The sequence below is a fragment of the Phaenicophaeus curvirostris genome, chromosome 26 (assembly GCF_032191515.1).
Source record: "Phaenicophaeus curvirostris isolate KB17595 chromosome 26, BPBGC_Pcur_1.0, whole genome shotgun sequence".
In the NCBI taxonomy this organism is placed as follows: Eukaryota; Metazoa; Chordata; class Aves; order Cuculiformes; family Cuculidae; genus Phaenicophaeus; species Phaenicophaeus curvirostris.
The window spans coordinates 3,160,063-3,187,332 of NC_091417.1; the positions used below are offsets into that span (position 1 = coordinate 3,160,063).

At 63.5% G+C, this 27,270-nt stretch overlaps 2 protein-coding genes across 2 annotated transcripts; one reads left to right on the top strand and one right to left on the bottom strand.

Moving 5' to 3' along the window:
• The first annotated feature begins 261 nt into the window (after positions 1–261).
• TBX21 (T-box transcription factor 21) lies at positions 262–10,720 on the top strand. The gene is given in 7 exon segments (XM_069876833.1): positions 262–432; positions 434–723; positions 8,302–8,456; positions 8,551–8,672; positions 8,758–8,916; positions 9,880–9,941; positions 10,040–10,720. Coding segments are annotated over 7 exon segments (1,569 nt in total). The 5' UTR covers positions 262–294; the 3' UTR covers positions 10,683–10,720.
• A 1,053-nt stretch (positions 10,721–11,773) lies between these two features.
• OSBPL7 (oxysterol binding protein like 7) lies at positions 11,774–27,058 on the bottom strand. The gene is made up of 23 exons (XM_069876827.1): positions 27,024–27,058; positions 25,616–25,828; positions 25,289–25,411; positions 24,664–24,717; positions 24,428–24,541; positions 24,050–24,157; positions 23,035–23,149; positions 22,859–22,962; positions 22,684–22,776; positions 22,469–22,598; positions 21,827–21,951; positions 20,823–20,903; positions 20,610–20,741; positions 19,960–20,047; positions 18,855–19,135; positions 17,672–17,809; positions 16,436–16,499; positions 16,281–16,359; positions 16,045–16,189; positions 14,953–15,094; positions 13,806–13,932; positions 13,602–13,724; positions 11,774–12,007 (listed from the first exon to the last, which is right to left on the bottom strand). Exons 2-23 carry the CDS (start codon positions 25,706–25,708, stop codon positions 11,899–11,901), a joined length of 2,568 nt encoding a protein of 855 aa, XP_069732928.1. The 5' UTR covers positions 25,709–25,828; positions 27,024–27,058; the 3' UTR covers positions 11,774–11,898.
• Between the last annotated feature and the right edge of the window lie 212 nt (positions 27,059–27,270).

The window sequence follows — 27,270 nt, forward strand, 5'->3', positions numbered from 1 at the left end:
GGCGATTTCCAACCCCCCCTTCCCTCCAGCTGCACTTTTTGGGGTCTTTTCGGGTATTTTTTTTCCTTACCTTTTTTTTTTTTTTTTACCTTTTTTTTTTTTTTTCCCCCTTTTGGCTTTTCCCAGCATCCCCCCCCCCCCAAAAAAAATCGCCGGGCATGGAGGGGGCGGTGGGACCCCGGCGGGGGGGGCACCGTTGAGCGGCTCCACTTCCCAGGACCCCCGACCCCCCCCCCCCCCCGCGTTGTCCCATGAGCGGCTGAAGCGGGGGCCGGTGCCCCCCCCCCCCCGTCCATGGGAGCGTTGGAAGCGGGTCCCGGACCCCCCCTCCCCGCCGCCCCCATGCTCAGCGGTGCCAAGGAAGCCCCGGGACCCCGCGACGCCGTTTATTTCGGGGACGGGGGGGTGACCCCGGGAGCCGGACCCCCCCCCGCACCTCCCTTACGGAGCCCCCGGGGGTTTCTCGAACCGGTTTTTGGGTCCCTGCCCCCCTTACCGGGCTCCGCCGCCCCCCGCAGCCCCCGGGGAGGGGTTCTCCGAAGGGGGGTTCGGCGAGGGGGGGTTCGGGGGGGGGTCGGCTCCGCTGTGCCCCCGAACCGGAGCCCTTTGCGCCCTCCCCGGGTACCGAGCGGCCGGGAAGGTGCAGGTGATGCTCAACAACTTCCCTCTCTGGGCCAAGTTCCACAAGCATCAGACCGAGATGATCATCACCAAGCAGGGCAGGTGAGATTTTTCTTTTTTTTTTGGGGGGGGGGGGACACGACACCTTGGTGGGACCCGCACCCCACCCCCGAGCCCCGGAGAGCGTGGGGATAGGGGCACCGGGGATGCTGGGGGGATGCGGGATAAACCGAGGGGGCTGCAAGGTGGGGTGGGGGGCAGGGGGAGGGGATGGAGGGTCCCGTGTTGTCCCCCCCAAAAGGGGCTGGAGGCACCTGTGTTGTCCCCCCAAAGTGAGGGTCTGGTGTGGGGGCACTGGGGATGCTGGGGGGGGACACGCAGGTGGAGGAGCTGCGGGGGCTTTGGGGTCGATTGTGGGTAGGTGGCACCCCAAAAGGGGTTGGAGGTTCCCGTGTTGTCCCCCCTAAAAGGGGCTGGAGGCTCCTGTTTGACCCCTCAAAGTGGGGGTCCGGTGTGGGGGCACTGGGGATGCTGGGGGGGGACAGGCAGGTGGAGGAGCTGTGGGGGCTTTGGGGTCGATTGTGGGTAGGTGGCACCCCAAAAGGGGTTGGAGGCTCCCGTGTTGTCCCCCCTAAAAGGGGCTGGAAGCTCCTGTTTGACCCCTCAAAGTGGGAGTCCAGTGAGGGGGCACTGGGGATGCTGGGGGGGACAGGCAGGTGGAGGAGCTGAAGGGGCTTCGGGGTGAGTTGGAGGTAGAAGGCACAGAGAGGGGTTGGATGTTCCCACGTTGTCCCCCCAAAAGGGTCTGGAGGCTCCTAGATTGTCCCCCCAAAGAAGAGGAGAGGCTGGGGGTCCAGTGTGGGGGTCCCTGGGGATGCTGGGGTGGATGTGCCAGCAGCGGGGGGCTGAGAGGGGTGCGGGACAGGTTTGGGGGTGCTGCGGGGTGGCCGGCAAGTTGAGGGACTGGAGGATCCTTCCTTGTCACCTCAAGAGGCTGGAGGTTCCTTCGTGCTCACCCCAAAGGGGTGGAGGTTGCGGGGAGGGTGTTTGTGGGTCTGAGGGTCCCACTCAACAAGGGGAGGGATCCCCATCCCCATGGGTTTGGGATGCAAGGATAAAATTGGGGGGGCAAAGCAGACCAGACCCTCCAGGTCTTGTTTTCTAGGGGAGTTGAGGCTTGTTGGAAGGAGAAGGGGGTCTGGGGGTGTCCCCACTGGTGTGGAGGGGGGAGAAGAGGGTCCAGACCCCCTTGTCGTGCCAGGCAGAGATGGTGCTGGGGGTCTGGAGACACCGTTTATCCGGCTTCGACCCACGGGCTGCGCAACAAGTAGCGAGAACCAGGTTGTTGCCACCCTACGAGCACGGTGGGTGGGTGGGTGACACCCCCGCTGGGGTACAACCCCCCCCCCCGACTCTGTGGGGCAGGGTTGTGGGATGTTTGGGGAGCTAAAGTCCCCCCCACACGTTTACCAACAGTTCTTCTTGTAGCGTCTGGGGGGAACTGGGTGCGAAAAGGAGCTCTGGGAGGCCCTGGAGTCCCCCTGGCTTGGAGCAAGGCGAGCCCGAAATGCTGGTTTATGTGTGGGGCTGCAGTTTGGGGGTGTCGTTGGGGTCTTGCTGGGGTGAGGAGGGGGCTGTGAGTGTGGCAGGACTGGGCTCGGAGCTCAGCGCCCTCCGGATCGGGCTCTGGGGCAATGCCCTGGCTCCCCAAACCCCACGCCAAGGGGCAAGCGGTGCACATGGGGCACCTTCAGAGCCCCCCCAGCTCCTCCTGCAGTGCCCCCCACCCCCTTGCCATCATTTCTCACCCAAGGAGGCTCTTTCTGCCCCAGCAGCGATGCTCAGCACCCTCCAGATCGGGCTCTGGGGCAATGCCCTGGCTCCCCAAACCCCATGCCAAGGGGCAAGCGGTGCAGGTGGGGCACATTCAGAGCCCCCCCAGCTCCTCCTGCAGTGCCCCCCACCCCCTTGCCATCATCCCTTGCCCAAGGGGGGCTCTTTGTGCCCCGGCAGCGATGCTCCGCGCGCTCTCCCCTTTCCTTCCCTAGGCTGAGACAGACGGTGTCACTTCGATGCTGCGACCAACCTGCGTAACGTGTTGGAAGTCTAAACGCGTTAGGGTCGCTTCGTTTGCCACGGCCCTTCCCAGTCCTGCTGCTCCCGCTGGGCTCGGGGCGTTGCGGCAGCCAGCGGGCACCGGCACGGATCGGGTGATGGGTCCCCAGCCCCAACCAAGGGGAGGGCAGGGGTGCTGGGCCCCCAAAATCTTAATTTCTCAACCACCATCGCTCGCATCCTAGGGCAACCTGCTAAAATTTGCCTAGTTGCTTTCTCTCCTCTATTTTTCCCGGCCGTGGTGCCCATCCCCGCTGCATCAGGGCTGCTCAGGAGCCAGCGCTGAGGGTCTGCAAACTGGGGTGCCCTTAGAAATCTCATCCTCTCGGCCCCGTTGCACACGTCTGAGCTCTTTTTGCAGCTCCCAGCCCCAAACCAGGCAGTTTTAGGGCTCTTTTTGCAGCTCCCTCCCTGTCGAAGACCCTGCAGAGGGGCTGGGGGGTTGTGCTGTACCGGGGGGAGCTCACAGCAAACCCAGCTCCAGGGAGACATCGAACTCAGAGCCGCAAAACATCCGTTTCACCTGACCCTGAGCTGCTTTTGCAAAGATCTGAGTGCAGGGCCAGGCTGCAGCGGGGCTGAGACACAGGAAAACCCCCACAGTGGGGGCTCGGGGGGGTGTGTGCGCCCCAAAACAGGCACCTGGGGGGCTGTAGGGCAGCGCAGGGGGCGCATCCTGTGCCACTGGTGCTGTGGGTACCCATCTCGCTGGGCTACGTGGGTCTCTCCAGGCTGGTTGGTGTCTCTGGGGTGCAGCCCGCTGCGCCCCCACAGCGAGGAGCTGAGCCTGGGTGGGAGGTGATGGAACTGGGGTGCGATTAGGTGCTGGGATTTACCCCCCCTGCCACCTTCCCACCCTCTGACGTGCCGTCCCACGCTGTCATCCCACACCATCCCGCACCCACTCATCCCCAGCCCAACTGGTTTCCCGCTGGTGTCCCACGCGGGTCCTTCCTTCACCCCTGCAATTCTCCGGCTCCACCGGGGCAGGATTTCTGCGGAAACCCCCAAAAAGGACTCGTCATCGTGCCCGCTGCGAGGGGTCCGGGGAATTCCTGCCATGGGTTTTGCGGCAGAGCCAGAGCTGGTGTCTTCTGGGAGAACGTGGCGGCTGCCTTGGCTTTGTGGGGAGCACTTGGTGCTGCTGTTCAGGGGGAGCAGGGTCTGTCTCCGCGTTTGGTGACCCAAGGGCTGGCACCGACTTTGGAGAGGACTCTGAGGATGGTTTGCGCTTGGTGGACACGAGGGCTGGTGCCGCTCTTGAGGAGGACGTGGGACATGGATTTGGGGACACAAAGGCAGGGTTTGCATTTAGCAAATGGGAAGCTTGGCTTTGGTTTGAGGGGTGCGGGCAGTGGCTGCGCATTTGGGGAACCCAAGGGCTGGTTTTGCCTTTCTGGGGGGACTCGGGGATGGTTTGGCCAGGCTGGCAGCTGCTCTTCCCATGCAGGAGAGGAGGGAGCTGGGCTCTTCTCCCAAGGGACAGGGGACAGGACGAGAGGGAATGGCCTCAAGCTCCACCAGGGGAGGTTCAGGCTGAACATTAGGAAGAAATTTTTCACAGAAAGGGTCACTGGGCACTGCCAGAGGCTGCCCAGGGAGGGGGTTGAGTCCCCTTCCCTGGAGGGGTTTAAGGGCTGGGTGGGCGAGGTGCTGAGGGACATGGGTTAGTGATTGATGGGAATGGTTGGACTCGATGATCTGGTGGGTCTCTTCTAACCTGGTGATTCTATGATTCTAGGATGGGTTGGGGGGACCCGGTGCCCGGCTGGCAGCTCTGCAAGTTGGGAGGCAGCGGTGCAGCCGTGCCGTGTAGCTGTGCCGTGCGCCGATGCCGTGCTGTGTGCAATGCAGCCACGCGGCACCGTGCAGCCACGCCGCAGCATCGTGCCGTGCCAAGCAGCCAGGCCGTGCAGCCACGAAGCTGTGCCAAGCAGCCGTGCCATGCCATGCAACCATGAAGCGGTGCCGAGCTGCACCGTGCAGCCACGCTGTGCCATGCAGCCGCGCCATGTCCCTGTGCCATGCCGTGCAACCGTGCCAAGCAGGCTGGCAGCACCGTGCCGTGCCGTATCATCGTGCCGAGCTGAGCAGCTGTGCCACGCAACCACGAAGCGGTGCCAAGCGGCACCGTGCAGCCACGCCGTAGCACTGTGCCATGCTGTGCAGCCGTGCCATGCAGCTGCACCGTGTGATGGGGCCCGTGGCCACGATTCTTGTGGCTGCTCAGGCTAGGATGCACTGGGTTGCACTGGGTTGCACTGGGAGAGGAGGTGGCGCAGCAAGGGAGCAGCAGGGCTGGGCAGGGGGGGCACCTCTGCCCCCTCAGCAGGTTTGCATGCAGCTGGCCCCCAGATTTCCCATCCTCTGGGTTTATCCTGGACCCCCTTTCCTTGTCTGTGCCGTCCGCATGACCCCAGTGTCACCAGGGTCCCGTGTCACCTAGCATCCTCTTGCCACCCACGTCCCCTGGATGCACCCCCTGGGTCCCCTGCCCCATGTCCACACGCCCCGTTTCTTCGCTCCAACCCCTCCAATTGAGGGGTTCACACAGGGACAAACCTCGAGGCACCCTGAGAGCCCCTTCCAAAACCAAAGATGCAAAGGGAGGGGAAACCAGAGGTTCCCACCGGCTTTCGAGGGGGTGTCGGGGGAAGGAGGGGTGAGCTGGCACCTCACTGCGGTGCCGCCCGAAGCCAGGGCTGCCAGGTCCTGCCCACGCAGCAGCCCCGGGACTGCGAGCGCTGCGGGATGTAAAAATAAATGCGAGGCGTGCATGGTTTCGGGTCTGACCCCCCCCACCCTCCCGTGCCCCGGCCGGGCCCTGCGGTTTGCACCGCGGCAGCGTTCGAGCTGCGACTCGGTCTCAGCTCTGCCAGCAGCGCGAGGCTCGCGGAGCAAGGTGCAACCAAAACCACCAGAAAAAAAAAAAAAAAAGGCTGTTTTTCTTCCTCCCTGCTCCTTGCAGCAGCTCAGGGTTGGTGCAACAGCCCGGGACCGGGCACTGCCCGTGCCCAGCGCTGGCACCCGCAGCGCTGCGGTGGCGCGGCAGCACCCTGCGAGCGCTCGGCGGGGGCTGGAGGCAGCGCAGCCCCTCGCTGCCACCCTTTGATGTGGCTGCAGCTTTGAATCAGTGGCAGGAACCACCGTCCCTCGCCCTTGGCACGTCTCGCTCGCGCCCGGCGGAGATTGCAGCCCCGGAGGCCGCCTGCTTTCATAGAATCACCAGGTTGGAAAAGACCCATCGGATCATCGAGTCCAACCATTCCCATCCATCACTAACCCATGTCCCTCAGCACCTCATCCACCCGTCCCTTAAACCCCTCCAGGGAAGGGGACTCAACACCAATGGTGAGATGGGGTCTGCGAGGGCTTTGCTGGTACCCAGGATGCTCGGGGCCAGCATCCACACCAGCCCCGGGGAGCACGTGTGCAGCTCCTCACCATGAGCACTGCTTTCTTTTTCTTTTTCATTTTCTTTTCCCCCTTCTCTCTCTCTCTCTCTCTGGCAATTTTGAGTCAGCGGCTCAGGCTATGAGCGCTCTTTCCACCGCTCTTCGCACACCATTGCCCGAGCCATCGCTTCCTGCTGGGGCCACGCTGCTGCCCCACAATGCCCCCAGCCCCTCGCCCGTGATTTGGACCCTTTGGCTACTGCACGGAGCAGGCTAGTGGCCCAAGGGGCTCATCTGGGCTCAGCAGCCCTGTGGATGCCATCTGTGTCATGAGCTCATGGGTCTCTGCCTTGGGGCTGGGGGAAAATCTTGGCTTGGATCAGACCCGGCGTGGCCAGCAGGTCCAGGGAGGTTCTTCTCCCTCTGGACTCGGCACTGGGGAGACCGCTCCTCGAATCCTGGGGTCAGTTCTGGGCCCCTCACCACAAGAAGGATGTTGAGGCTCTGGAGCGAGTCCAGAGAAGAGCAACGAAGCTGGGGAAGGGGCTGGAGAACAAGAGGAGCGTCTGAGAGAGCTGCGGGTGTTTAGCCTGGAGAAGAGGAGGCTGAGGGGAGACCTCATTGCTCTCTCCAACTCCCTGAAAGGAGGTTGTGGAGAGGAGGGAGCTGGGCTCTTCTCCCAAGGGACAGGGGACAGGACAAGAGGGAATGGCCTCAAGCTCCACCAGGGGAGGGTCAGGCTGGACATCAGGAAAGATTTTTCCCAGAAAGGGTGATTGGTCCCTGGCAGAGGCTGCCCAGGGAGGGGGTTGAGTCCCCTTCCCTGGAGGGGTTTAAGGGACGTGTGGACGAGGTGCTGAGGGACATGGGTTAGTGATTGATGGGAATAGTTGGACTCGATGATCTGGTGGGTCTTTTCCAACCTGGTGATTCTATGATTCTATAAAACCCTTCCCACCCTTTGGGGGAGGCAAATAACCCCCGCCACACCCCCATCCATCACTGTCCCCCATTCCAGGGGTGATTCCTGCCCCCCAGCAGCGCTGCCAGCTCTGAGGAGCAGCCCAAACTCCATCTAGGTGCCCGCATTACTCCCAGCCCCTGGAGGAGGTTGGTTTTTTTTCTGGGGCTCTTTCGGAGAAGCCCCAGCACCTGCTTTATGAGAAATGCCAGCGCTTCGAGGAAATGAGGGGGCAAACCCAGGCCTCCCCTCAACCACCAGCACTGGCAGGTGGGAAGCGACAAAGCTCAAGGAAAGGAGGAGGAGGAGAGAGGGAGGGGGTGCAGGGCTGCAGCCCCCCAGCCCTCTCCCTCTGAACAGGGGGGGTGCAGGATGAATCCCACCATCCCCCCCGTATGCACCGACCCATGCGAAGGGAGAGGAGCTGAGTCCCTCTGTGTCCCCCACATTGGTCTGGGCGGGGGATCCATCCAGCTCCCCACCAGCTCGTTAACGCGGGTGATATTATCGGGGCAGCTGGACAGTGGGGCTGGCGGTGCCAGCGCTGGGGCTGGTTTCCAGCTTTGGCCACGTCAAAACTCCACGTGTGCAGAAATGTTGAGGTTGAAGAGCTGAGTCCTGCTGCCGGGGGGAGCTGAATAATCCCCCCAACCACAACTCGAGGTCCCAGTGCGACCCCGAGCTGGCTACTGGGGCTACTGGGGCTACTGGAGCTCCTGATGGAAAAAGAGGGACTGAACTCAGAAGGGCTTGAGGGAGATCTCGCACCCCAGGGTTGGGATTTGGGAGTTCCCTGAGCTGCGGGGGGACAGGGGGGCGCAGCCCCAAGGAGGGGGGGTGGCAGCTGCAGCCGCAGGGTCCTTGTCCCCCCCGTCTTGGCCATCCCGTCCTGTCCCCTTCCTGTCCTTGGCGCAGGCTGGCGCCCAGCCCGAAATAGCAGCGGTGTTGGTTTCCGATCCGGAAGGTGCTTGGGGAGGGGGGGGAGGAAGATGCCGAGGAGGTGTAGGGGGGGATATTTGGGCCCCGAGAGCAGCCCCTCAGCTGCCAGGGTCACTCACTTCCTCGCAGGCACCCAGCTGCACGAAGGCTGCGATTGCCCTGCCTCAGTTTCCCCATCTGCGAGGCAAGAGCTGTGCCCCCCCCTCCCACAGGCTTTGGTACCCGGGTTGGGGGGGTGTGACAGCATCTCCATCTCTGTCCCCTCTGCAGGCGCATGTTCCCATTCCTCAGCTTCAACCTGTCGGGGCTCAACCCCGTCGCCCACTACAGCGTCTGCGTGGACGTGGTCTTGGTCGACCAGCACCACTGGCGCTACCAGGGTGGCAAGTGGGTGCAGTGCGGCAAAGCCGAGGGCAACATGCCAGGTACGGCGCCTTCATCCCCATCCTCATCCTCCAAGGGCTGAGAAAAAGGGGTAACCCCCCCTTCCATCCCCATCCTGTGCGCCCCCCGCCCTAGGGAACCGCCTCTACCTGCACCCCGACTCGCCCAACACCGGTGCCCACTGGATGCGCCAGGAGGTCTCCTTCGGCAAGCTCAAGCTCACCAACAACAAGGGTGCAGCCAACAACATGGGCCAGGTGAGGGTCTCACCGCCTCGCCGGGCTGTGCCGCGTCCCCACGCCTGTGTCCATCCCCCCCATAACCACCCGCTGCCCCCCCCAGATGATCGTCCTGCAGTCGCTGCACAAGTACCAGCCCCGGCTGCACGTCACGGAGGTGAAGGAGGGCGAGAGCGAGGATGGGCACCCCTCGCCACACACCCACACCTTCGCCTTCCCCGAGACCCAGTTCATCGCCGTCACGGCCTACCAGAACGCCGACGTGAGTGGGGACCCCCCTCTCTGCACCCCAAAACGCAATTCCCCTCCCCTGAGCAGCCCACCAGCAACACAAGAGCCCCAGCATCCCTCCCCCCAGGGCCACAGAAACCAGTGCTACAGCCCCAGTATGGCCCCAGTATCACAACACTGGACCCACCCCGCAAAGCAGCGCCTGGTAGTCCCCCCGAGGACCTCCTCGCTGGGCCCCCAGCATCAAGGAAACCCCAAAAGCATCTCCCCAGGTCCCCTCTCTGCCACCACCCACCTGCAGCATCTCTGCAACCCCCTGGTACCAACTCCCCTGCATCCCCTCAGCATCCCAGTAACCCACTCGGCATCCCCTCAGCATCCCAGTAATACCCCTGCATCCCTTCAGCATCCCAGTAACTTCCTGCATACCCTCAGCATCCCAGTGACCCCCCCACATTGCTTCATCCATGTACCTCTTCCTAAATCTCCTTGGCATCCCAGTAACCCCCTGCATCCCCTCAGCATCCCAGTAACCCCCTGAATCCCCTCAGCATCCCAGTAATACCCTCCATCCCCTCAGCATCCCAGTAACCCCCTCAGCATCCCAGTAACCCCCTGCATCCCCTCAGCATCCCAGTAACTTCCTGCATCCCCTCAGCATCCCAGTGACCCCCCCACATTGCTTCATCCACGTACCTCTTCCTAAATCTCCTTGGCATCCCAGTAACCCCCTGCATCCCCCCATCCAAGTACCTCCTCCTGAATCCCCTCAGCATCCCAGTAACCCCCCCCGCCAATTCCCTCAGCATCCTGCAATACCCCCCAGTATCCCAGTCCCCCCCCCAGCGCTGGGGTGGGCATCCTGGGACAGGCAGGGGGCTCTGGTGGGGTGGGTGCCGCTTGAGGGATGAGGGTCCCTCCCTGGCGTGTGTGTGTGTGTGGGGGGGGTCATGTTGGTCACAGCCCCCCCCCTCGACCCCTGTGACCCCCCCAGATCACCCAGCTGAAGATCGACCACAACCCCTTCGCCAAAGGCTTCCGGGACAACTTTGACTCGTGAGTGTCCCCCCAATTCTCCCACCCTGGCTGGCAGGAGGGTTTGTGTGTGTCCCCCCCCAACCTCTAATCCCCCCCATGTCCCCCCCCCCCCCAAGGATGTACGCAGCCTCGGAGAGCGACCGCTTCACCCCATCTCCTCCGGACGGTGCCGGGTGCCAGCAGCTCCTGCCAGCCCCCCGCTTCCAACCCTTCTTACCCGAGCAGTACCCGCTGCCCCCGGGGCGCTTCTTCGGGGGGGAGCGGGGGGCTGCGCTGCCCCTGCCCCCCAAGGACCCCCCCCGCTGGTTCTTCCCCCCCCAGCAGCCTCCAGCCGCCGCCGCGGGGACCCTGGAATACGGCGGCTACGAAGCGGGGTACGGGGGGGGCAAGCTGGTACCTTACGGGGTGAAACCTTTCCCCTTGCCCCCCGCCCCGCATCCCCCCCTGCCCTATTACCCCGAGGGGCCAGGGGGGGCTTTTGGGGCCGGGGGTGGGGGCTGGAGCCCAGGGCAGTTCAGCCCCAAGGGTAGCCCCGGGGCGCTGGGCTGGTACCGGGACCCCCGGGAGGAGAAGGAGGGTTGGAACCCCGAGCCCCCCGTCTCGGGAGACTCCTCGGACTCGGGGCTCTACGAGTGCAAGAGGCGGCGGGTGTCCCCGTACCCCTCCAGCAGCGAGGGGTCCCCCCCACCCCGAAACGGGGACCTCTACGACAAGGACCCGGGCACCGACAGCAGCTACTACGGCTTCTACGGCAACTGAGCCGCCCTGGGGGGCTCAAACCCCAACCCCGCGCACCCCAAGACCATGGAAGCGGGGTGCAAGGGGACTTTGGTGCCCCCCAACTACAGCTTCTACGGCAACGGAGCCACCGTGGGGGGCTTGCAACCCCACCCTGGGCGCCCCAAGGCTATCGAAGTGGGGTGCAAGGGAGCTTTGATGCCCCCCAACTACGGCTTCTACAGCAACTGTGTCACCTTGGGGGGTTGGACCCCCCACCCCAGGCACCCCAAGACCATGGAAGTGGGGTGCAAGGGAGCTTTGGTGCCCCCCAATTACAGCTTCTATGGCAACCGAGCCGCCCTGGGGGGCTTGCACCCCCACTTTGAGCACCCCAAGGCCATGGAAGTGGGGTGCAAGGGGGCTTTGGTGCCCCCCAACTATGGCTTCTATGGCACCTGAGCCACCTTGGGGGGGTCAAACCCCCACCCCAGGCATCCCAAGACCATGGAAGTGGGGTGGAAGGGGTCCTGGGTGCCCCCCCAAGTTTAATATCTAGCAGAGGGGGGGCTGCAGCCGACAATCAGCCCCCAGTGCCGCCCCGGTGGGGCCAGGGGGGGCAAGCAGGGAGGGGATATGGGGGTGGGGGGCAGGTTTTTTTTTTTTGTTGTCAGTGGTTTTTAGTTTTGGGGGGTTGGGGGGGTTAACGCTGAAGTATTTATTGAGCCCCCGCGTGCCCAGCTTGGGGGGGGGGCAGCAGCATATCTCGCAATAAAGGGGACACTGTGGGGCACGGCTTTGTGGTCTCTGGGTGCACGCGGGAGGGGAAACTGAGGCAGAGGAGGGGAGGAAAGGGAATTGAGGCCCCCCCCACCCCTTTGCTGGGGGGACCCAAGCATCCTCAGCGAGGAAGGGGTTGCTGAGCACTGGGGGGGGGGGGGGGGGGGGGGCAAAGAACCCTCTCCACATACCCCAGCTCGTTGCAGCCTTTATTATAGAGAAGCTCCTCTTGCAAAGTTGGGGGGGGGGGCAGAGGGGTCTCCCGCCTGCGGGCACCCCAGCACCCCCCCCCCCCTTTTATAGCACAGTTTGGGTTTAAACATGGCTAAAATGGCTTGGGGGGGGCATGACACCGGGGTACCAGCCCCACTGCTGTGATGAGCTGGGGGGGGGCTCAGCTTGGGGGGGATGCTCAGATGAGGAGGGGGCTCAGCCCAGGGAGTGGGGGGTTCAGCCCAAAGAATGGGGGGGGGGCGTGCTACCAGAGCACCGCGCTGTCCAGGTGGGCGAAGCCAGGGTCCAGGCGCAGCTTCCAGTAGGTGTTGTTGGTGACCCACGACTCCTTGCCGCTGGCATCCGTCAGCCGCCTGCGTGGGGTTGGGGGGGGGGTCACAGCTGGATTAGGGAGTCCAGGAATACCCCCCAAGGGGTTCCCCCATCCCCCTGAGAGCCCCACCTTCCCATAAGCCGTGGGGTGCCCCTTGGATTGCCCCATGCCTGAGTCCCCCCCATGTCTCCCAATCCTCACCATCCTTGATGTCCCCAAGTCCCCTCAGTTCTTGAACCCCTCCTGTCCCCCCAGTTCTTGAACTCCCCAAGTCCCCCACTCCTCACCAGTCCTCGAACTCCCCGACACCCTCAAACTCCTCCCTGTCCCCCAATCCCCTCATCTCCCCCTACTCTCACGTCCCTCAAGCTTCCCCGTGTTGCCCCCGTCCCAGACCTGAAGAAGCGAGCCTGGTGGGGGATGATGTCCTCCTCCATGGGATGGGGAGTAGGGGTCACGGCTGGGTGCCATCAAGACCCCCAGAGGTCCCCATCATCCCCCAAGAGCCCCGCATCCCCTCCTCCTGTACCCCCGCCCCAAGACAACCCCCCACCACCATCCCTGTGTTGGACTTGAAGAAGTGACCTTGGTGCACGATGCTCTCCTCCTCCATGGGAAGGGGATGAGGATGGGGGAGTGCCAAGTCTGGGTGGCTTTGAGACCCCTCCTCGCATCCCCCCCTGCCCCATATCCCAGCCCCCGGAGCCCCACAGGACCCCCCAAGCCTCCCATGCTGGACCTGAAGAAGCGAGCCTGATGGGTGATGTTCTCCTCCAAGGGATGGGTGTGGGGGTCATGTCGGTGCTTTGAAGACCCCCAAGGGTCTCCCCCATTCCCCAAGAGCCCCACATCTCCCCATGCCCCATCAAGCCCCCCCAACCCCCTCATGTTGGACCTGAAGAAGCAAACCTGGTGGGTGATGTTCTCCTCCTCCAAGGGATGGAGTGTGGGGGTCACGTCTGTGCCATCAAGACCCCCAGGAGCCTCTTCCATTCCCCAAGAGCCCCACATCTCCCCATGCCCCAGGAGCCCCACAGAACCTCCCCAGGCACTACATGTCGGACCTGAAGAAGCAGACCTGGTGGGTGATGTTCTCCTTCTCCAAGGGACGGGGTGTGGGGGTCATGTCTGTGCCATCAAGACCCCCAGGGGTCTCCTCCATTCCTCAAGACCCCTCCATTCCTCAAGAACCCTACATCTCTCTGTGCCCCATCCACTGCCCCAGCCCCCCCTGCCCCACAGTACCCCCCAAGCCCCACCGTGTAGGACCTGAAGAAGCGAGCCTGGTGGGTGATGTTCTTCTCCTCCAACGGATGGAGTGTGGGGGTCATGTCTGTGCCATCAAGACCCCCAGGAGCCTCTTCCATTCCCCAAGAGCCCCACATCTCCCCGTGCCCCATCCAGATGCCCCATGCCCCATCAAGCTCCCCCAACCCCCTCATGTTGGACCTGAAGAAGCAAACCTGGTGGGTGATGTTCTCCTCCAAGGGATGGAGTGTGGGGGTCACGTCTGTGCCATCAAGACCCCCAAGGGTCTCCTCCCTTCCTCAAGACCCCTCCATCTCTCTGTGCCCCATCCCCCATCCCCAGCAGCCCCACAGAGCCCCCTCGAACCCCCCCTCCCCGTGCAGGACCTGAAGAAGCGAGCCTGGTGGGTGATGTTGTTCTCCTCCATCACGCGGCGTCGGTCGCGCTGCAGCTGCTCGATTTGTCGCTTCTGCGTCTCGGCCGCCGCCACGTTCCCTTCCTCCAGGTACCTGAGAATTGGGTGGCACGAGCTGGGCGGCCTCAGCACCCCGGGGTGCTGGGGGGTTTGGGGTGGGGGGGGTGTCACTCACCGCTGGTCGGGGCGCAGGCGGGTGTCGGTGGAAGGCAGGACGCGTCGTAGCTCGGGCGTCAGCTCGTTCAGCTCCAGCGCAAACTGCGTGAAGCCGTAGTTCTTCTCGTAGTCACGGGGCATCGGGTCTTGGGGTGGTGGGGGGTGAAGTGATGCTGAGACATCCCCCCCCCAACCCCAGGGAAGGGAGTCCCCCCAGCTCAGGGCATGGAATCAACTCCCAGGATGGGGTGCACCCCCCTCTACCCAGGGCAGGGAATCCCTCTCCAGGACGGGGACCCCCCTGGATGGGTTATCTGCCCCCCCAGGATGGGTTATCTGCCCCCCAGGATGGTTATCTTGCCCCCCCAGGGCAGGAACTCCCCCCCCAGGCAGGGAATCCTCCCCCAGGATGGGTTATCTGCCCCTCAGGATGGATTATCTGCCCCCCAGGATGGGGTATCTTGCCCCCCCAGGGCAGGAACTGACCCCCCAGCAGGGAATCCTCCACCAGGATGGGTTATCTGCCCCCCAGGATGGGTTATCTGCCCCCCAGGCAGGGAATCTTCTCCTAGGATGGGTTATCTGCCCCACCAGGATGGGTTATCTGCCCCCCAGGATGGGGTATCTTGCCCCCCCAGGGCAGGAACACCTCCCCCAGGCAGAGAATCCTCCCCCAGGATGGATTATCTGACCCCAGGATGGGTTATCTGCCCCCCAGGCAGGGAATCTTCTCCTAGGATGGGTTATCTGCCCCCCAGGATGGGTTATCTGCCCCCCAGGCAGGGAATCTTCTCCTAGGATGGGTTATCTGCCCCCCAGGATGGGTTATCTGCCCCCCAGGCAGGGAATCTTCTCCTAGGATGGGTTATCTGCCCCCCAGGATGGGTTATCTGCCCCCCAGGCAGGGAATCTTCTCCTAGGATGGGTTATCTGCCCCCCCCAGGATGGGGTAACCCCATTTTAGAGCAGAAATTTCCCCCCAGAGCAGGGAATCCGCCCCCCCAGGATGGATGTGTCCCCCCAACAATGAGGTATCGCCCCTCCAAAGATGGGACATCCGCCCCCAAAGATGAGGTATCCCCCCAAAAAGATGGGGTATCCCCCCTCGGATGGCTTATCTGCCCCCCCCCCCCCCAGAATAAGATGCCCCCAGCCCCTGTCCTCACTGGCTCTCCAGACGCAGCGCCCGGGGGGGGGCCCTCGGCTCAGCCCCTCGTGCCAGTTGCCCACCAGGCGCTCCACCACGGCCCCGCTGCGGCTCAGCACCGCGCCCTGCACCTCCGTGCCCCCCGCGCCCCACGGCCGCGCCTGCAAGGGTGGGGGGGGACGGGGAGAAACGGGGGGGCTGAGTGAGGGGGGGGGTATGGGGAAATGGGGGGGCTCTGAGTGAAGGAGGGGGTAGTGGGAAAGGAGGGTCCTGAGTGAAGGTGGGAATTGGGAAAGGGGGGGGGGTCTTAAAGTGAGGGGGGGTTACTAAAGTGAGGGGGCATTAGGAAAGAGGGGGGGGGTCCTAAAATTGGGGGGCATTGGGAAATGGGGAGTGGGACATTGGGAAATGGGGAGGGGGAGCATTCAGAAAGGGGGAGGGGGACATTGGGAAATGGGGAGGGGGACGTTGAGAAAGGGGGAGGGGGACGTTGAGAAAGGGGGGGTGTCTTATAGTGGGGGGGCATTGGGAAAGGGAGGGGGATATTGGGAAAGGGGGGGGTTCCTAAAGTGGGGGGCATTGGGAAAGGGGGGGGGGCTAAAGTGGGGAGGCATTGGGGAAAGGGGGGGATCCTAAAGTGGGGGGGCATTGAGAAAGGGAGGGGTCTTAAAGTAGGGGGGCATTAGGAAAGGGGGAATCTTAAAGGGGGGGTGTTAAAGTGGAGGAAATTGGGAAAGGGGGGGGTCAAAAGTGGGGGGGCATTGGGAAGGGAGGGTGCCCTAAAGTGGGGGGGCATTGGGGAAGGGGGTTGAAAGGGGGGGGGAGCATTGGGAAAGGGGGGGGGTCTTAAAGTGGGGGTCATTGGGAAAGGGGGGGGTTCCAAAGTAGGGGTGCAATAGGAAAGGGGGGGTCGTAAAGTGGGGGGCACTGGGAAAGGGAGGGGGGCATTGGGAAAGGGGGGTCTTAAAGGGGGGGACATTGGGAAAGGGGGACATTGGGAAAGGGGGAAGGGGGTATTGGGAAAAGGGGGAGTGGGGAATTGGAAAGGGGGGGGTCCTAACGTAGGGAGGCAACGGGAAATGGGGGGGTTCACAGGGAAGGGGGGGGTCACCTTGCAGAAGGTGATCTTGCAGTGGAAGGAGGCGTCGCGCGTGTTGCGGATCAGCACCTCCCCGTAGTGCTCGACCCAGCGGGGGCCGCTGAGCACGTTGTGCACGCACGTGGTGACCTTGTTCCACTCAAAGTGGTCCCCGGTCCTGCGGGCAGCGCCGAGCATCAGCTGGGGATGCGGGGGGGGACACGGTGTAGGGGGGGGGGACACATGGGGACCACCACCCGCAGCCTCACCTGGGCAGCTGGACGTGCACGGTGCCCACCGGGACGATCTCCAGAGATTTGCCCCAGAATTTGTTCTTCCACCTCATGTCTGGGGGGGTGGGAGGAGGTGAGATCCGCGGGTCCCCGTGTGTCCCCCTCCCCAAAACGCCTCCCTGGGCGCCCACCTTGCCAGAAGATGAAGTTGTCGGACTCGGCGTGGCAGGCGGAGATGGGGGGGTGGTGGCAGACCTGGAGGGATGGAGAGGGACGTGGTACCCAGTGCCCATCCCATCAGCTCCATCCCCATCCAGCTCCATCCCTGCTCCCTGTCCTCTCCATCCCTGGTCCTGCTCCCCATCCAGCTCCATCCCGCCCTGTTTGTCCTCGTCCCCATCCTGTCCTCACTCCCCATCCCTTCCAGCCCTGTCCCCATCTGTCCCTGCTCCCCACCCACACCTCATCCATCCCCATCCCATCCATTCCCATCACTGTGCCCACTTGTTGTCCCTGTCCCATCCGTCCTCGTCTCGATCCACCCCCATCCCATCTCTCCATTTCCCAGCCAGCTCCATCCCTGTCCCCTTCTGTCCCTGCTCCCTGTCCCCATCCCATGTCTCCATTCCTGCTCGTCCCCACTCTGTCTCCACCCCAAGTGTCCCCAACCCTGCTTGTCCCCATCCCATCTGTCTCCATCCCAACTTGTCCCCACTCCTTGTCTCCATCCCTGCTTGTCCCCACTCCTTGTCCCCATCCCACCTGTCTCCATCCCTGCTTGTCCCCATCCCTGCTCGTCCCCACTCCTTATCCCCATCCCATCTGTCTCCATCCCTGCTTGTCCCCACTCCCTGTCCCCATCCTATCTGTCCCCATCCCATGTCTCCATCCCTGCTTGTCCCCACTCCCTGTCCCCATCCCATCTGTCCCCATCCTATGTCTCCATCTCTGCTTGTCCCCACTCCTTGTCCCCATCTCATGTCTTCATCCCTGCTTGTCCCCACTCCTTGTCCCCATCCCATCCATCCCCATCCCTGCATGTCCCCACTCCTTGTCCCCATCCCTGCTTGTCCCCATCCCATCTGTCCCCATCCCTGCTTGTCCCCATCCCTGCTTGTCCCCACTCCTTGTCCCCATCCCTGCGTGTCCCCACTCCTTGTCCCCATTCCTGCTCGTCTCCATCCCATCTGTCCCCATCTCTGCTTGTCCCCATCCCAACTGTCCCCATCCCTGCTCATCCCCACTCCTTGTCCCCACCCCATCTGTCCCCATCCCTGCTTGTCCCCACTCCTTGTCCCCATCCCATCTGTCCCCATTCCTGCGTGTCCCCACTCCTTGTCCCCATCCCTGCTTGTCCCCACTCCTTGTCCCCATCCCCTCCATCCCCATCACCCCTCATCCCCTGTCCCCACGTGTCCCTGTCCCACCTGCTCGCCGATGAAGCGGAAACCTCTCTCGGGCCTCACGCACTCGTAGGTCTCGCCCAGCACCGGGTTGAAGGGTTTGCTGCCCGCCCGGTAGAAGGTGGAGGCGTAGGCGGACACGGCGAAGGCGGCTACGTACACCTGCACCGCGGCCACCATGGCCACCACGGCCACCGTCACCCTGCGGCCACCACGGCCACCAGGACCCCCCGGCCCCAGGCTTCCCCGTGACCCCCAAGCCCCTCAATCCACCCTCCCAATCGCCCCAAGTCCCCTGATCCTCCTATGTCCTCCCCATCACCCTCGTGTCCCACAGTCCCTGCCATGTCCCCCGATCCTCACCGTGTCCCCAATGTCTCCCCATGTCCCACAGTCACCATGTCCCCCAATCCTTCTATATATCCCCCAATCCACCCATGTCCCCCCAATCCCCGTGTCCCCCTGTGTCCCCCAATCCACTCATGTCCCCCAATCCTCCCCCCAATCCCCGTGTCCCCATGTGTCCCCTGACCCCTCTCTGTCCTCCCCAATCCACCCATGTCCCCCCAATCCTCCTGTGTCCCCCTATAGCCCTGTGTCCCCCATCCCCCTGATCCCCCTGTGTCCCCCCAATCCCCATGTCCCCACGTGTCTCCTGATCCCTCTGTGTCCCCCCAATCCCCCTGTGTACCCCTCAACCCACCCATGCCCCCAATCCCTGTGTCCCCTGATCCTCACCACGTCCCCAGTGTCCCCATATCCCCCAATCCTTCTCTATCCCCCAGATCCCCCAGGGTCCCCTGGTGTCCCCGTGCCCCCTGATCCTCCTGTATCCCCAGATCCCCCAGGGTCCCACGGTGTCCCCATGCCCTCTGATCCTCCTCTATCCCCCAGATCCCCCTGGGTCCCCCGGTGCCCCCATGCCCCCCAATCCTCCTCTATCCCCCAGATCCCCCTGGGTCCCCTGGTGCCCCTGTGCCCTCCAATCCTCCTCTATCCCCCAGATCCCCCTGGGTCCCCTGGTGTCCCCATGCCCCCCAATCCTCCTCTATCCCCCAGATCCCCCTGGGTCCCCTGGTGTCCCCGTGCCCCCCGATCCTCCTCTATCCCCCAGATCCCCCTGAGTCCCCTGACGTCCCCGTGCCCCCCGATCCCCCTGTATCCCCCCGTGCCCCTCGATCCCCCCGGTGTCCCCGCTGTCCCTCACCATGCGCTGGCGCGGGTCGGGGGCCCTGCTGGCGCGGTCGAGCAGGCAGCTGTACTCGAGCTCCTCGCAGAGCCGCTGCAGCGCGCCCAGGGGCTCGTTGAGCTGCACGGGCAGTGCCACCCGCGCCAGGTCGCGGCCCACGCTGCTGCGCAGGAGCCCCCACAGGCTCAGGTCCGCGGGCGGCGCGGGGGGCGCGGGCAGCCGGCTGCGCCGTCCTGGCACCGGCACCGGCCCCGGCAGCTCCAGCGGCGGCGGCTCAGAGGGCACCGGGGCTTGGGAGCCTGCGGGAAGGGGTGCCAGGGGTGACCCACCCCACACCGCCTGCGCCCCACAAGCCACCCTAAACCGGTCACATCCCACCCCAGTGCCCCCCTGAGCTGCTCCTGCCAACCCCATCACCCCAAACTGGTGCCATCCCTGCTTGTTTCCATCCCAACTGTCTCCATCCCTGCTTGTCCCCGCTCCTTGTCCCCAACCCATCTCTCTTCATCCCTGCTTGTTCCCACTCCTTGTTGTCATCCCAACTGTCTCCATCCCTGCTTGTCTCCGCTCCTTGTCCCCATCCCTGCTTGTCCCCACTCCTTGTCCCCATCTCAACTGTCTCCATTTCTGCTTGTCCCCAATCCCTGTCCCCATCCCAACTGTCTGAACTCCTTGTCCCCATCCCATCTGTCTCCATCCCTGCTTGTCCCCGCTCCTTGTCCCCAACCCATCTCTCTTCATCCCTGCTTGTTCCCACTCCTTGTTGTCATCCCAACTGTCTCCATCCCTGCTTGTCCCCACTCCTTGTCCCCATCTCAACTGTCTCCATCTCTGCTTGTCCCCAATCCCTGTCCCCATCCCAACTGTCTGAACTCCTTGTCCCCATCCCATCTGTCTCCATCCCATCTGTCTCCATCCCATCTGTCTCCATCCCTGCTTGTCCCCACTCCTTGTCCCCATCCCATCTGTCCCCGCTCCTTGTCCCCATCCCTGCTTGTTCCCACTCCCTGTCCCCATCCCATCTGTCTCCATCCCCACTTGCCCCCGCTCCTTGTCCCCAACCCATCTCTCTCCATCCCTGCTTATCCTCCCCACATCAGTGTCCCCCCTCCTCTCCCTGTACCTGCTGGGGGGTCCCCTGGCCCCCCCGGCTCGGCCGTGTCCTCGCAGGCGCTGGGGACCTCGCTGATGCAGGATTCATCACCCGAGGGCTGGGAAGGCGCAGGGGAGCCGTCGGGGGTCTCGGAAGGAGGGAAGGGGGGGGTGGGGGCTTGGGGGGTTACCCCATAGGAAGGGTTGGGGAGGCAGGGCAGTACCAGCAGGGCCCCCCTGGAGGATGGGATGGGACCTGGGTATTTGGAATGGGAAGGGATGGGATGGGGGGGCCAGGATGGGGAGGGGGTGGGGGGTACCGGTGGGGCACAAGAGATGGGTACGGGGGGGTCAGAGACTGCAGAGACCCTGAGCGCCTACAGGGGGGATGAGGGGGGCTACGGGGGGCACGGGGTTTTGGGGGGATGTGGGGATGCAGGGGCTGGGGGGGACAAGGAGAAAACAGAGGCTGCGGAGGGATGTGGGGACTAGGGGGTCATGGGGACTGGGGGGGGACACAGGGGCTGGGGGGGACATAGGGAGCTGGGGGGGCAGCTCGCGGGCTGGCTAACAAGGACAGGATGGGGAAAGAGAAGGGAGAGATGAGCCCAAAGAAACAAGAGGTGGGGGGGGTCTGCAGAGCACCCCACCAGCACAGCCCCCCACCCCGACCCCACACACCTCGTTCTCGGAGGAGCTGGCGGAGAGGAAAACCTCGCAGGCGTCGAAGAACTCGGTGTGGGAATCAGCCAGGGAGACCATGCTACGATTGGAGAGCTGTGGCTCCCGGCCCTTGGCTGGCAGCGTGTCCGGCTGCAGGGGGGGACACATCGCCTCAGCCACCCCGTCCCAGGACCCCTCCGAGCCCCCCAACCCATCCCAGCACCCCCTGACCTCATCGGGGTGCAGTGAGGAGAAGGAGTCCAGCGTGGTGTCCGAGGAGACCGAGAGCGAGTGGATGTGGCGCAGGGTAGCCTGGGGGGGGGCGGGACAATGCTGAGCTGAGCCCCCCAGCCCAGCCCGTGCCCCCCAACCCCTGACTGGGATGGGGGGAATTGGCCAGCATGGGGCTGAGACCCTGCACACTCGCTGCAATCACCGAGGGGCTGAGACCTTGCACACTCATTGCACCCACCCAGGGGCTGAGACCCTGCACACTCACTGCACCCACCCAGGGGCTCAGACCTCGCACACTCGCTGCACCCATTGAGGGGCTGAGACCTTGCACACTCGCCGCACCCATTGAGGGGCTGAGACCTTGCACACTCGCTGCACCCACCCAGGGCCTGAGACCCTGCACACTCGCTGCACCCACCCAGGGGCTCAGACCTCACACACTCGCTGCACCCATTGAGGGGCTGAGATCCTGCACACTCGCTGCACCCACCAAGGGGCTCAGACCTTGCACACTCGCTGCACCCACTGAGGGGCTGAGACCCCACGCACTCGCTGCACCCACACAGGGGCTGAGACCCCACACACTCTCTGCACCCACTGAGGGGCTGAGATCCTGCACACTCACTGCACCCATTGAGGGGCTGAGACCTTGTACACTCGTTGCACCCACCCAGGGCCTGAGACCCCGCACACTCGCTGCACCGAGGGGCTGAGACCTTGCACACTTGCTGCACCCACCCAGGGGCTGAAATCCTGCACACTCGTTGCACCCACCCAGGGGCTGAGACCCCGCACACTCGCTGCACCGAGGGGCTGAGACCCTGCACACTCGCTGCACCCACCGAGGGGCTGAGATCCTGCACACTCGCTGCACCCACCAAGGGGCTGAGACCTCACACACTCATTGCATCCACTCAGAGGCTGAGACCTTGCACACTCGCTGCACCCACCGAGGGGCTGAGACCCCGTGCACTCGTTGCACCCAACACCCCCCTTCTCACCCTGGCGCTGCCGTCACCGTGGGCGCACGGGGCCGAACGCCGCCGGTCCAGCACCTGCTGCAGCTCCTCCAGACGGGTCCTCTCGGCCACCAGCGCGGCCACCACGCTGCTGAGCGAGCCGTGCACTGCAGGAGAGACACTCAGGGGGTCAGGATGTGGCCCCACACCCACACCCACACCCCCCCCACACCCCGCTGCTGTGGGACCCCCAGTATGGCTCAGCACCCCTCCTGCAGCTGTGGGACCCCAAGAAGGGCTCAGCATCCCCCCTGCTGCTATGGGACCCCCAATAGGGCTCAGCACCCCCTGTGCTGTTGCTGTGGGACCCCTAGACAAGCTCAGCACCCCCTGTACCGCTGCGAGACCCCTGGAGGGGCTCAGCACCCCCTGATCTGTTGCTGTGGGACCCACAGTAGGGTTCAGCACCCCCTGTTCTACTATGGTATCCCAAGAGGGGCTCAGCACCCCCCAGGCTGCCAAGGAGATCCCCAAGAGGGCTCAGCACCCCCTGAGTTGTTGCTGTGGGACCCCCAAGAGGGGCTCAGCACCCCCCCTGCTGCTGTGGTACCCCAAGAGGGGCTCAGCACCCCCTGAGCTGTTGCTGTGCGTCCCCAGGAGGGCTCAGTAACCCCCAAAACTCACCCTTCTGGGCCAGGACCCAGAAATTCCGCTGCAGCTGGCCGTACTCCGGGGGGAGGCTGAAGGGCAGGTGGCTCTGCGATTGCTCCGAGTGGCGCGAGAGGTTGGGGACGGAGCCGTGCAGGCGCCCCACCTTGAGTTGGGGGGGACACCACGGGGGTCAGCGTGGCCCTGGGGGGGCTCCATCCGTGGGGCAGAGCTCGGGGGGTGCCGCTCACCCTGCCCATGGTGTCATCCTTGGCGAAGCTCTGCGTGCACCACATCTTGGTGCTCCTCCTGCCCTTCTTCGGCCTTTCGGGGGCGGCTGAAGGCTGTGAGGATGAGGAGGGGGCTGGAATCAGACCCTTCCCAGGAAAGGGGGGGGCATCACCCAGTAGGACCCCCCCATTTTACCTGGCTGCCGGAGATGAGGGGTGCCGAGGGGATGCGGTGAAGCGCTTCCAGGCTCTGCAGCATCGCCGTCAGCTCCTGCAGCTTCGCCTGGCACGCCGAGAGCTCTGTGCAAGTGCAATCAGTGAGGGGTCACCAGGCATCATCCCCCCCTCAAGCCTTCCAAGCCCCCCACTCACCGGCCGAGCAGCGCTCCAGCCCCTCGCTGTCCTCCAGCCACGCGCCCACCTCGTCCCGCGCCAGGGTGGAGAGAGCAGGGGCGCTGCCCGAGGGCAGGATCCGCGTCCAGGGGCCCTGCAGCAGTGAAGAAGGGGCCATCAGGAGCCCTGAGCAGCCTCATAGGGTCACCCCAAAGTGTCATAGAATCATAGAATCACCAGGTTGGACAAGACCCACCGGATCATGGAGTCCAACCATTCCCATCAATCACTAACCCATGTCCCTCAGCACCTCGTCCACCCGTCCCTTAAACCCCTCCAGGGAAGGGGACTCAACCCCCTCCCTGGGCAGCCTCTGCCAGGGACCAATCACCCTTGCCGTGAAAAAAATTTTCCTGATGTCCATCCTGAACCTCCCCTGGTGGAGCTTGAGGCCATTCCCTCTCATCCTGTCCCCTGTCCCTTGGGAGAAGAGCCCAGCTCCCTCCTCTCCACAACCTCCTCTCAGGGAGTTGGAGAGAGCAATGAGGTCTCCCCTCAGCCTCCTCTTCTCCAGGCTAAACACCCCCAGCTCTCTCAGACGCTCCTCTTGTTCTCCAGCCCCTTCCCCAGCTTCGTTGCTCTTCTCTGGACTCGCTCCAGAGCCCCAACATCCTTCTTGTGGTGAGGGGCCCAGAACTGACCCCAGGATTCGAGGAGCGGTCTCCCCAGTGCCGAGTCCAGAGGGAGAAGAACCTCCCTGGCCCTGCTGGCCACGCCGTTGCTGATCCAAGCCAAGATGCCATTGGCCTTCTTGGCCCCCTGGCCCCTGCTGCCTCATGTTCAGTCGCTGTCAACCAACACCCCCAGGTCCCTCTCCTACAGGCAGTTTCCAGCCAGACTTCTCCTAGTCTGGAGCTGCTCAGGGTTGTTGTGCCCCAAGTGCAGGACCCGGCATTTGGCCTTGTTAAACCTCATCCCATTGGTCTCAGCCCAGCGGTCCAGCCTGTTCAGATCCCTTTGGAGCCTCCCTGCCCTCCAGCAGATCCACACTCACCTGTGTGCTGGGGGGCGTCCTCCCCGAGGGACAGAGCTCCGGCCTCGCCCCGCGGTGGTGGGAGCAGAGGCTGCGAACCCAGCTGGAGAAGAGCTCCGGGGACTTGATCTGTGGGATAAGGTGATGGAATCATGGGATGGGTTGGGTTGGAAGGGACCTCAAAGCCCATCCAGTTCCATCCACCTCCCACTGCATTAGGAGCTCCAAGCCCCATCCAACCTGGCCTAGAACCCCTCCAGGGATGGGGCAGCCACCCCTGCTCTGAGAAACCTGTGCCAGGGCCTCCCCACCCTCACAGGAAAACATTTCTCCCCAAGATCTCATCTCAATCTACACCCCAATGCCCCCGGCCCCAGCCAAGCCCCCCATCTCCAGCACCTTGAGGTGGTAGATGTTGTCCTCTGTGTCCAGGTCCACTCGCTGCGCCTTCTTGTTGATGGACATGACGGACTGACGGACGTCGATGGCTCCGTGCAGTTTGCTCTTGAGGACCTGGGGGAGCCCGGGAAGCCCTGTCAAGGAGGGGGTGGGGGGGGAAGACCCCCTCACAAAACCCCACGGGGGTCCTGGGGTCTCAAGGGGGCTGTGTGGATGCAGCCCAGCCCCACACTCACGTCCTGGCGCGTGGTGGCGTATTTCAGGATCCCGTTTTCCAGCACAAAGTATCTCTGGGGACGGAGAGGGACATCGCGGGGGTAAAATCATAGAATTATAGAATCACCAGGTTGGAAAGGACCCACTGGATCATCGAGTCCAACCATTCCTATCAACTGCTGATGATGTTTTTACATCCTGCGTATTATTTCTTGATGATACTTTCTGTGACAACTTATTTACGACTTGACTTGGTTTTTCCTTTTGGCTCCTCTTCCAAATTTGTTGCAGAAATTACTTCCTAACCTAGAACTAACTGTTTATTGGGGAAATGGAAACTTTATGAAAGTTAGGTCCTTCAAACGCGTGTGCTCTGTACCAAGCAATCATAGAATATAATATATATTATAATATAACGTCTATATATATATAAAGTATATATTATAATATATAATCAGTATATTGTTCCCATGTTTGCCTGTAAATATTGTTTGCTCTTTGAGTTTATATTTTTGGCTTTGTGGGCGTCAGTATTTTTACAGATCTGTGTGGATTTACGATAGAGACTGATCCCAAATCACCCCAAGGATGGGATGGAGCCCAGGACCAGCCGTGTGGCTCTCGGGGCCACCTCTCCCCCATTACCTTGTGCCAGCCCTTCAGTGGCCACTTTCTCTTCTTGAGCAGGTAGCCCTCGTGCCGCGGCGGCTCCTGCCCCGGGCTGCCCCGCACGCTCGGCTCCTCCACCACCTCCCAGCTCTCGGAGCCCTGGAGGGAACAGGGATCAGCGTGGGGGTCCCCGGGGCGCTCCCCACTTCATCCCCAGGCAGGGACACCCTAGGGGATAGAGCATCCCTCTATCATCCTTCCCAAAGTGCCCCCCGCCAGGCACCTCAGCCCCCCCAGACCATCCCGCTGGCACCACAGGGGTCCCACTGAGTGCCCCCCACCCCAGCTCAGAGCCCCCCAAACCTGCTGAACGCTGCTGTGCTTGGAGGACACGGTGCTGCTGGAGCGCGACGGGGCTCTTTTTGGAGAGGATGGGTCCTTCTCGTGGCTGCCCATGGCTGGGGAGCAGAGAGGGGTTTGGGGGGCAAAGCTAAGCCCCCCACCCCACCTCTCCTGCCTGTGCTGGGGGGGCTGGGGGTCCAAGCTCGGCCGTCACGGTCCGGGTGGTGGGAGATGCTGCAAGGAGGGAACGACACGTCAAGGGGGGGCAGGAGGGCATCACCCACTGTGCCCGCAGCTCTCCTGCCCCACCAGGGACCCCGAGAAGTTGGGGTGGGGGGATCACCCTGGCCACCCTCAACCCCCCGAGAAGGGATCCAGCAGCTCCCGCGCAGGATGGAGCCCTCGACGCACCCAGCCTTATCGCCATCGCCCGCCTGGCGGGTCCAGAGTCCAGTGCCACACGGGCTCCGTGCCATGGGGCGGCCCCACAGCGGGCACGGGACGGAGGGCAGCGTGGGGAAAGGGATGGGATCATCCCTGACACCCCCTGATCCGGGGAAAAGGGACTGGGATCAGTCCTGGTCCATCCTGACACCTCCTGATATGGGGAAAAAGGACCAGGATCAGTCCTGACACCCCCTGGTCTGGGGAAAAGGGACTGGGATCTGTCCTGGTCCATCCCGACACCCCCTGATCTGGGAAAAAAGGACTGGGATCAGTCCCAATACACCCCGATCCATGGAAAAGCGACCGGGATCGGTCCTGAAACCCCCTGATCTGGGGAAAAGGGACCAGGATCAGTCCCAGTCAGTCCTGACACCCCCTGATCCAGGGAACAGAGACCAGGATGAGTCCTGGTCCATCCTAACATCCCCTGATGTGGGGAAAAGGAACTGGGATCGGTCCTGGTCCATCCTGACACCCCTTGACCTGGGGAAAAGGGAACGGGATCAGTCCTGGTCCATCCCAACATCCCCTAATCTGGGGAAAAGGGAACAGGATCAGTCCTGACACCCCCTGATCCAGGGAACAGAGACCGGGATGAGTCCTGGTCCATCCCAACATCCCCTGATCTTGGGAAAAGGGACACGGATCATTCCCAGCGCATCCCAGCAGAAACCGGGCTCAGTCCTGGTCCATTCTGACATCCTCAAGCCAGGGAGTGACCCCCCTAAACCCCAACACACCCTCCCAGCAGGCCGTTCCGTGTCCTTCTCAAGTACCGGAGGGGGAAACTGAGGCACGGGGAGATGGGGGGGACCCCCGGGCATCACGGTTATCCAGGGATAACGCTGGCATCGCAGCCAAAGGAAGGAGCATCCCTGCTCCGAGGGGCGGAGGATGCTCGGGGCAGCCGGGGGTCCCGGAGGGGTGACGGGGGGGGGGGTGGGTCTCGGGGATGGAACCCCCCTCCCGTCCCCGTGCTCACCTGGCCGGGCGGCAGCAGCGGGACCGGCACCGATCGCATCCTGCCCCGCGGCTGCAGGAAGCGGAACGGGAGGAGGCGGCACCGGGCGGGAGGCGCTCGGCTCTGCCCCCTGCTCCGTGGAGGACCGGAGCCACCGGGACCCTCCCGGGGACCCACCCCTGCTACCTCCTGGGAAAAGGGGGGGCTCAATCCTATGGGAAAAGGGGCGGGGGAGGCTCATTCATAGAATCACCAGGTTGGAAAAGAC

What these genes read in the sequence shown, in the direction of transcription:
- OSBPL7 (XM_069876827.1), bottom strand. Translation starts at nt 25,708, where the DNA reads ATGGGCAGCCACGAGAAGGACCCATCCTCTCCAAAAAGAGCCCCGTCG. An exon ending in CACTGAAGGGCTGGCACAAG is followed by an intron (nt 24,718 to 25,288) that starts GTAATGGGGGAG and finishes CTCCGTCCCCAG; the next exon opens with AGATACTTTGTGCTGGAAAA. An exon ending in GCAAGATCACCTTCTGCAAG is followed by an intron (nt 15,095 to 16,044) that starts GTGACCCCCCCC and finishes CCACCCTTGCAG; the next exon opens with GCGCGGCCGTGGGGCGCGGG.